This window comes from Hippopotamus amphibius, chromosome 9 (genome assembly GCF_030028045.1).
Source record: "Hippopotamus amphibius kiboko isolate mHipAmp2 chromosome 9, mHipAmp2.hap2, whole genome shotgun sequence".
NCBI classification, from domain to species: Eukaryota; Metazoa; Chordata; class Mammalia; order Artiodactyla; family Hippopotamidae; genus Hippopotamus; species Hippopotamus amphibius.
Genome location: NC_080194.1, coordinates 12,865,875 through 12,876,011, shown reverse-complemented (window position 1 = coordinate 12,876,011; position 10,137 = coordinate 12,865,875). Strand labels below are relative to the sequence as shown.

Below are 10,137 nucleotides of genomic sequence, written 5' to 3'. Positions count from 1 at the left end.
GCCTAATTTGAAAGAAATCCCCTTTGCCATTTGACATGGTGTGAACGATAGCATCAGGAATCCTTTTAAATCCAACAAGATAAATATGTCTCCTCAGTGCCATCTTTCCAAACAGAGGCAATCTGAGTTATTGTGCTTGAGGTGCCGTAGGGTCTGAGAAACGGATTTGCATTCAGATACGCCGTCCTTTCCTTTTGCATTTTGCAATCTTGGATGAGGTTTATTTTGGTGTCCTTGGCTGTGGCGGGGAGCCATGTTCGTCTTTGCTTTTCTGGCTGTGAGTTTCACAGTCCAACCCTCGTAGATGGAACAGAAAAGAGATTTAAAATACACAAGTATCTTCCACAGCTTTGCTTAAACGTCACTTCGTCAGACACCACTTCTCAGCAACCCTGCCCTGTAGCTTAGCTGCAGCATCTGCATGTCGGTAATTACCTAAGTTATCATCTGAATGTGTTTAATGAGTCTTCTGTGATGGGGTGGAAGCTCTGTGAGGTCCAGGCGGTGCCTGTCTGGCCCACCCTCTCTCTGGGACCTATGATTAGCTGATGCCTGACTGTTCGATATTTCGTTTCACAGGAACGGACAACCTACAGATCGCTGTCACCCCAACCCCGGAGGCATTTCCTCGTGGGAAACTGTTGCCGATTTCACCAACATGGCCTTTCTCCGAAGTCCAGTCTTCCTCCGCGGTGGACAGAACGAAGCCTGTGCCGGGACCGACCCCTGACAACACGAGCTGGCCGCAGTCTGCCCGGACGCCTCCGCCCAAGTCACACCGCCGAGCTCGGGCCCACGGGGACTTCTCTCCTTCCCCTTACCAAGGCAGTGGGCCTAGCGCCTCCCTCGCGCCTTCCAAGGATTCCACCGAGTCCCTGGTCCAACCAAGACCTCCAGGGGGAAGAGAAGCAGCCGCCGTGTCAGGTTTGCCTCACACCAGCATGCTTCCCCCACTGTCCACTCTCCCACCGGTGACGTCCTTCCGTGCTGGCCTCGCATCCCGGCCACCGTGGGTAGGGACGTCTTCCATTTCAGAACTACATTCCCTGAGGGCGGCCGCTCTCCTCTCATCCTCTTCTTCATTGGCTCCCGACTCACCTCATTCCATCATCTTTTCTAAGCCAGCAGCGCCATCCACCAGAGTGCCTTTATACCCCCAAACAGCTCCAACAGACTCCTCCTCAAGTCAGAGTGTAGCTAAACCCCTAAACCCATTTGCTGAGGAGATGGACCGCACACCTCCCAAGCATGCCCAGGGTTTAATGGGCATCCCTCGTCTAGGTTTTTCTGGGTCCTCAAGCCCAGCAGAGGGTCCCCACTCAGCGGGCTCCCCCACACCTGTGTTTTTGAGCTCCGCGGCAGCCCTGGCACATCTGTCTCCCCCTCCCCTGGCACCTGGAGGTCTTCTTCAACTTCCAGGTGGAACATCCTCACCATCGATGTTGGAAGTGGCTCCGCGTCCTGCATCCATGCAGCCAGTTGGAGCTAAGGTGGCTGGAAGAGCACATGATGGGGTGTCTCTGCCAGCTCAGAGTGCCGTGACCCGTGAGGCTGCCTCTTCACCGGTCCAGACGGCAGAATCAGTGGCAGGGGGAGTGATCAGCCAAAGGGCAGCCCCTGCTACTGCAAAGAGGTCTGCCCGCCCCCTGCATTTGTCAGCAGCTCCAGAGAATTCCAAAGGGCCTCCCCTTTCAGCAGAACACACATCTTCCCCTTCGGTGCTTTCTTCTCTGCCTCTCACCACAGCCAGCCGAGGGCAAGAAATCCTTTCTGGGGCGGTTCTCACATCCCCACCAAGCAGTGCAACAGCAGACTTCCCCTCCACGCCTGCTCCCCTCCAGCTGGCACGGAATCATGCCCCTCCATCCGCCATGCCCCCAAGGCCAGCTCCTCAAGAAGCAGGCAGTGATGGGTCCCCTCCTGTGGCAGCTACAGACTTCCTCCTCTCGAGCACGTTTCCTAATCTGCCTTCCACGACTTGGACATTTCCCCTGCAGAAAGAAGATAGCATGACAGCTGTTTTAAAGCAAAATGAAAAGGCAAATTTGACAGTTGCTCTCCAGATCCTTCCAAGTAAAGAGAGTCCAAGTCTTCACACTGTAAGTGGATTCACCTCTGATTTTAGCACTGATCGTGTTTCGACAGACATACCACCAAGAACAAACCTCCTGCCTTCAGAATTACCTCCATCTTCCATTCCCTTTGCACAAGCCACCCAGACTGTTTCCCCATCTCGTAGATTTTCCAGCAGCAAGCCAGAGACTCACACAGCTGTGACGGACCATTCTCAGTTGCCACTTTCAGCTTCCAAACAGGTGACAGCATTTCCCTCCTCTAGTGAGGTCTATGATTTCTCAGCAGTGGGAGACATGAAGAAGACAGCAATCACAGATGTTTCCTGGCGTTCTCCTGCAGCAGAAACTGGATCCCTTTCCACAGAACCAATGATATCTGGCTTGCTGCAGCAAACAAACTATGGTGTGAGTGGGCACACAATTAACTCTACAAGTTGGGAAACTCACTCAGCTTCAACCACTGCTCACGGTGGTTTAAATTCCGCTGCCAGTACAATAAAATCTCAGGATTTCAAAGATAATGTTGGGTATTTAGCAAGTGCAGAAGGCTTTAGCATTCAGGATCCAGTCTCTGGTACGAGCACTAACCAGCCTGTCCAAAAATCAGACATTACCATGGTTGGAAGCCATGCAGACTTCTTATCCATAAACACTAACAACTATTCCAGAGACTTCCAAACAGCTGAGGTTGAAGACAACCCATCCATAAGTCAACATTCGGTGCCTCATCCCTATCTACAGCTGCCTGCCCGCCCAACACACCCTCTTGTGCTGACCTCTCCAAGTCAAACGTCCATAGCTAGCTTGCGGGAAATGCTTTCAGCTGGAATGGATACAAGTTTCCAAATTTCTGGCGACATCTATCCATCTCCAGTGATGAATGCTTTCCCCCTATTCCAGAGCATCCTGAAATACCACTCTACTGCTGAATCTCCTCTGTCAACCAGTGCCGTATCCAGGATCCCATCCAAAGCACTGCTGGCGTCTCAGCGCCCCGAGAAATGGACAGGTGCAGCCACTAATGCAGGTAGTTTGTTTCCTAGTACCCCCCAAAACAGGTGTGACTGTTCTGGGACCAAAGCATCTTCAAGCTCAGCACAGATACCCAGCTTTCCTCAGAAGGAGCAGACACACCAGATTTCAGGATGATGAAGGAGTTAGCAGTCCAGACAGCCAGGCCCTTGATCGTCTGTCAACTTGATTTTCGGAAAGTATTCAGAATTTGAGTGTCCTTATTTCCAACCATAGCTTCGCTCTAAGTGGCATTCTCATTACAGTTAATCAACTTAACGAACCTAAAGCTGTTTTGTCTAAATTCCAGTGCTCAGAGACTTTTCACCCCAGCAAACCCATAAGTTACATCCATTCATTCCCACAAATGGTGTGCGAATTCTGGGCCAGTGACAAACTTTGCTTTTTCTCTCTTTGCAGTGGACTCCTCACTGTCGCCCGAGGCGGAACCGACAGCAGCACCAGCAGCAACTGCGCTGTTTCTTCGGAAATCAAGTCCACTGGTGCTGTCTGCAGCCCTGGTTGCTGAGGGCACTGGCAGCAGCTCTTCAGCCGTGGCCTCGGGATTAGTCAAGAGCAGCTGGACCACTGCTGTAGCTAAAAACATGACAAACAGTGCAGCATCTGGCCCAAAGGTGACACCAGGGGCAGCCCATCCAGCTTTCTCGTTCACGCCGACCTACATGTTTGCTAGAACAGCACACAGTCTGAGCACCCACACAGCCATGCAAGGGAACACGGGGGCGGCCTCTGGCCTGTTGTCCACCACACACCTCCCCAGGAAACCACAAGCCATGCACTTGGGCTTCCCAAACCCCACCAACCCAGACATGCCCAAGGTGTCCACCGCACGCCCGCTGACGATCACGGCAGCCTTGACGTCCGTCACCGCACCAGTAAGGGCCACGCGGATGCCGCCCTTGTCAGCAGAAAATACAGATGCTGCTCTTCCCGCTGTGTCCACTGCCATGGTCACGACTGGCAAGATGGTGTCCAACCTGGAGTGTCAGATGTCCAGTAAACTCCTGGTGAAGACAGGTAAGAGTCCACTGTCCTGATTTGACCTGAAAGCAGCAAGTGCATCTTGGCCTCAGAGGTATAGCACAATTATTAGATTTCTTTGAGATCAGTGGTTCTCAACCAGGGGCATTTTGCCCCCCTACCCAGCCACCAGGTGACATTTGGCCATGTCTGGAGATGTTTTGGGGTGTCTACAGCTTGGGGGGTAGAGAGGGTGTGGCAGGCATCTAGTGAGTTAGAGACCAGGGATGCTGCTAGACATCCTTCAGTGCACAGGACAGTCAGGCAACAGAATAACCCAGCCCAAAACATCCCATAGTGCTGAGGTTGAGAAGCCCTGATCTTTATTAAGTGACAGAGGGGAAGGACATCATGGGATACAGATTTTAGTCCTGGGATCCATCCTGATAGGAGGCCCCTGGGAAACCAGTTCTGCCAGTGAGTCTGAGAAAGCAAATGTGCATCAAGGTTTCCATACAGAGTGAATCAGTGATGCACTTCCACATGCATGAATGATGTGATTGGTAAAATACAAAATTTGGGGAAGGGCTACAGGACTCAGAAGGGCTTTCTGTCCTGTATTTTCTCAACCAGCAGTTACTAACAGTGCAGCTACAGTACACTAGGTCGGCCCCTCGAGGTTTCTTCTGATGTTAAAAAGAGACCTTCTTGAAAAAGTCGGGTGCTGTCTTTTCAGCCCCCACCTCCGAGTTGCAGCAAACGGGCCAAGAAGGCACAGGATGCTTTTAATAGTGTGGTAGTGTCTGCTATAAAAAGCATGAGACATTATTTGCAAGAGCATGCCAATGCTGAATGCTCATGTCCCGCCTTCCTCTTCACCCTGCAAAGAATTAAATGAAATTATCTCTTGAGACATATCTTATTCTAAAATGGGAAATTGTGAAACGAGGCACAGCAGAAAGCATGGTATCTTTTTCAACTTCTCAAGAAATCATACCATCTGGTTTTCCACCCCCCCCGCCCCCCTCCAGATCTCCGCCTCCTCCTCTGAGTGGCAGGCACCCTCAGCCACCTAGATGCAGAAATCTGGAACATTCTTCCCTCCCTCTTGTTCACAACCTGCCTTCACCCCAGCCGCCCCCAATCAACCACCAGTTCCTTCCAGTTCTGCCTCCTGAATACCTCTTCCCTCCACCCCCACTGCTGCTTCCCTGGTTCACACTGTCATCGTCGCTCACCTAAATTTCTCTCTCTGCCTTCAGACTCCCCCCCACCCTCCCATCTGTTCTCCAGGCTGCAGTCAAGGGAGCCTTCTAAAATGCATGCCTTTGCTTTAAACCCTTCATTCCCCACTGCCCTCAGGACCAAGCCTGAACTTGTAGACTGAAATATTCACTTCTCTCCCCTGTGCCTTTGCACTCGGTCTTCCCTCTGCTGGGAGTGGCGGGGCAGTCCCTCCGGCCTTGGCCGGGCTCACATGCACCATCCCCCAAGACTCAGTGGAAGCATCAGTTCCTTCCGGAAACCTTCCCTGATCCCCATCCCCTTGCCCAGGTCAGGGCTGGATGCTCCTCCAAGGGCCTCCAACCACATCCTAGGCTTCCCTTCAAATTGCACGTGTCATGTTCAATCGCAAATGCCTCTTCTCCGTGCCAGGTCTCCATCCCTGTCTCCGTCCCGCTTGTGGGGTGGGGACTGCACCTCCTGATGCAGGGTTGATTTAGGCTATTTTAGGAGGCAGGGCCTGCACTTAAGGAGACTCTCAGGGATGCTGTTGCGGGAGTTTCCCTGCATGTAGACTTGTCAAGGGCAGGCACGGCTTAGCCTGGCTTTCAGAGTCAGAGGCTGCATGGGTCAGAAGTGAAGTGCCAATAGTGTACTAGTTCTCTCTCCACTACGGCCACGCAGATCTCTGGGGCCTTCTTTCCTTAGTACTAGAGCAGGACCAACAGAGCTGTTGCCACATCAACGTGCACCCCCCCGCCATTAGTCTGACTTGTGCTCATCAGCTTTGCTCAGAACCTGTAGGAGGTGGCGGGTGGCTGGGGAAGGGAGGGGGGCTCATTAATTAGGAGGTCTGCTGCCACACACTGATTGCATGCTTCTGTTTCACCCCTCAGTTCTCTTTTTGACTCAAAGGAGAGTGCAGATCAGTGAAACCTTGAAGTTCAATGTAGCCAGAGGGCTCACACAGGCGTTGCGGAAGGCGTTCCACCAGAATGACGTCTCGGCTCATGTAAGCCCCCTGCTTTTGTAACCAGGCTCATTCATCCACATCTTCCTCTTGGGTCCAGAGTCTGTTTAAATTGTTTTCCTTCTCCCTGGGTACCATAGCCATAACAGAAGTGGGATCTTTCATCATTTTGGCAAATAGCTAATGCGTGGTAGCTGGAGAAGAAGGTCAAATTCTGAGATGGAAAATTAAGGATAATTGCCTTATGTCTAGTGGTTTTTTTTCTTTAAAGTCTGGATGTACTGTTTTAAATTGTCCCATTATCCTGTTATTTGGGGAAAGTATTTAATTGTGTCAGTGTAATTTTGCAGAAATCCTTCATTGCTTTTTCCTTTATCTTGCTCACCATTGTAAACAATTAGTGATTTATTTCTGGACATTTAAAAATTACTCTGACTTGTAAATTGAGTCCAACTTTGCTAAAATTGCCAGCAGCAGACAGGGAAGAAAACATTTTTTTTCTCGAAACACTTTAATGCCAAGTAACCCTTAACAACCACTAGCTGATTTCGATGGCATACCCAAGTGGTAGAATCCTTGCTTTACACCCTTTTGGTTTGATTCCAAGTTTTAAAGCAGTAAAAAAAAAAATATTGCTCTGGCTTCCTCCTTTGATGATTTGTACCACAGCTGCATTCAGATTAGTGGTCCTTCCCCACCACCACACCAAGGACTAGGATGGGGATTGGGTACACAGTGCATTGGTCATTGCTAATCTCTTTTATATAATTCTGAAAAAAAAAAAAAAAGAAGAAGAAAAAGAAGTTCTCTCCATGAGAAGCATCTGTGGTTTCTGAACAAGAAACTTTATTTGAAATTTGAAAATGTGAATATTTGCATGTAGTTACCTGAGACAGTTTTCACTAAACTTTGGTCGTTTGCAAATTACTGTCATAGTTTTTGCCTTTTTCGCATATCATCACAGACCGCGTGACAATTAGTACATATTAGGCTTTTTAAAATCAGCGTTTATTTAAAAAACACTAAGATTGGGATCGACATGTACACACTACTATATATAAAATAGATGACTAATAAGGACCTACTGGGAACTCTTCTCAATACTTTGTAATGGCCTATATGGGAAAAGAATCTAAAAAAGAGTGGATGTGTGTATATGCATAACTGATTCACTTTGCTGTACAGCGGAGTCTAACACAGCATTTTAAATTGACTATACTCCAAAAAATTTTTTAAAAAACCATTTAAACACATTTCTTTTGGAAGGATGTTTGATATTACCACCATAAATGGAAATCAAGATCACTTGCCACAAATAAAAGGTAATCATAAAAATGAAAATAGGGAGTTCCCTGGTGGTCTGGTAGTTAGGATTTGGCGCTTTCACTTCCGTGGCCCGGATTCAATCCCTGGTCAGGGAACTGAGATACTGCAAGCCACGAGGTGCGGCCGAAATTTTTCAAAAATGAAAATGAAAATGAAAATAGTGGAGACAACCTGTTAAATTCAAGCTAGACATTGTTGCTGGCAGAAGGCATTAAGGCTGGGCCGGGTGTCCCTTTGTTTGTTTAAAAATACGATTAGCAAGGAATAGAGAGGTGTTAAAAGTCAATTATCCTCAAACTGAGACTTGCTCGTTGAGGTAATTAGAAGGATTGGAATGGGAGTCACTTTCTTGCTGGGTGATTTGGTGGCATTTGGTGCTCAGTCCATGTTCCATCCAGAAATATCTCTTGTCCCACCGAAAGTCACCTTGAACACCACCTCCATGTAACAAGGTGCTGGGGAGCACACAGTGTGGAGGAAGCAAAGGCACACCCAGCCTGCTGCAAAATCAATTGTCTTGGTTTCTTTGGCAAATATACATGACACTCCTAATGGAGCTGCAAGAATAAAGGGAGGAAAGCAGGTGTTAAAAACACCCTGAACTGGGACTTCCTAGGTGGCTCAGTGGTTAAGAATCTACCTGCCAATGCACGGGACATGGGTTCAATCCCTGCCCCAGGAAGATACCACATGCCACAGAGCAACTAAGCCCATGCACCACAACTGTTGAGCCTGTGTGCTGCAACAACTGAAGCCCTCGTGCCTAGCACCCATGCTCCACAACAGGAGAAGCCACCACAATGAGGAGCCTGTGCACCACAGTGAAGAGTAGCCCCTGGCTCACTGCAACTAGAGAAAGCCCGTGTGCAGCAACAAAGACCCAACACAGCCAATAAATAAATAAATAAATAAATAAATAAATAAATAAAGCACCCCCCCCCCAAAAAAAAACCATCCTGAACTGTTGATATAAAACAATAGGAAAGCAAAAAGAAAATAAAATACGTTAATAAAATAAAACTGAAAGTTTCAAAACCTTCCACTTGGGACAGAAAGAGCTCAGATCATCAACATCCCTTAGGACTCAGCTGTAAGAGGAACTTCCCATGGCCCATCCCTGCCTTGGTCTTGAAGCAGTTACAAGGCAGGGATGGAGTTAAATCTGAACAGTTCTTCTCTCAGCTTCTAAAGAGAGGAATTCACCTTGTTTACTACCTGACCCCTGTCCTGAAGAGGTCCCCGCTTAATCTGTCATTCCTGCCTTTTAATGTTTATAAGTGATGAGAAATGTGATACAGCTGTTTTTCCCAGCATTCCATTCCCTGGGGATCTCTTTTGCCTGCCGTCTCCTGCCTGCCTTCTTGGATGGTAATGATGCTCACAGGATTATACTGAGGCATTCAAGGAATGAACAAACCAACCAACCGGCAGAATTAATTCTATCCCAGAATTAAATTAAATATAGATTTAATCCTATATCCGTAGGTTTGATATAAATTATATTTTGTTGTATTCTGATATTTTGAGACTTGCCAATCCCCGTAGTCTTATGGGATGGCTAAAATATTTGCCCAGTGAGAGCGTCCTATTCCCCAGTCATGCTGAGTAACAGTTGTGGTTCTGAGAAACACCGAGAAGAACTAAAGTACTGTGGAAATGAACCCTGAGTTCTGTGGGTCCCTTTGTTTTGTAGGTGGACATTCTGGAACATTCTCACAACATCACAGTTGGTTATTATGCTACCAAAGGAAGGTTGGTCTACTTGCCTGCTGCTGTGATTGAAACACTGGGCGTTTATGGGATAAGCAACGTCACTGCGGATCTGAAGCAACACACCCCAAACTTGCAGTCTGTGGCAGTACTTGCCTCTCCGTGGACTCCCCAGCCTGCAGGCTACTTGCAGCTGAAAACAGGCAAGTAACTCAGAAGGACAGGATGCCTAGCTGTTCTGGGATTGGGGGCGGTACCAAGAGAGGACACCTGTTTGAAAACTCCATCACTAGCTGCTCGGTCATTTCTTAGAGTCCCCGTGTACCTTCCTCCAAGGGCCTTGTTAATCAAATGTCCAAGTTCCCAGCACAGGAACCTAAACTTTTCCAACCTGGATTCATTAGAAATATTCCTTCACGGGAATCTTTCTTCCCAATTTACGTAATTGTGAGTATACAGTAGTTATGAGCATCGAGCACTGTACTGTTTTCCTGTTTACCAGTGGATACTGGGCAGACTTGAGCAGCCATAAAATCTATGCTTTGCAGCAACGTCTTCCAGATGCCCCTGAGTCAGAATCGCTGAGCTTTGGCCTTAGCATCTTCCTTTCAAACTCCCTGGTGATTCTGATCTTGTGGTTTGTAAACAACAAGAGTAGAGGAACTATTGAAATTGAAAGACTTGGACAACTTAGTCATGCAGGTCCGTTGTGGTTTTTTTTTTTTTTTCTCCCCTCCAAAGGAGTAGAAGGCATGATCACTCTTAAGTCATTTTGTTGTCTTGGAGCAGATGTCTCCATGTGCCAATCAAATGAAATCACAAAATCCTTTGCATTGGAGG

The 10,137-nt window shown here is 48.2% G+C and overlaps 1 protein-coding gene across 1 annotated transcript in view; it reads left to right on the top strand.

Annotated features, from left to right (window-relative positions):
• The first annotated feature begins 817 nt into the window (after nt 1-817).
• Nucleotides 818-10,137, top strand: part of KIAA1549L (KIAA1549 like) — a 113,075-nt gene continuing 103,755 nt past the window's right edge. The window contains exons 1-4 of the mRNA XM_057750495.1: nt 818-3,084; nt 3,507-4,124; nt 6,188-6,303; nt 9,281-9,500. Of these exons, the coding sequence (XP_057606478.1) occupies nt 942-3,084; nt 3,507-4,124; nt 6,188-6,303; nt 9,281-9,500 (3,097 nt within the window). The 5' untranslated portion in view covers nt 818-941. The remainder of the gene's footprint in view (nt 3,085-3,506; nt 4,125-6,187; nt 6,304-9,280; nt 9,501-10,137) is intronic.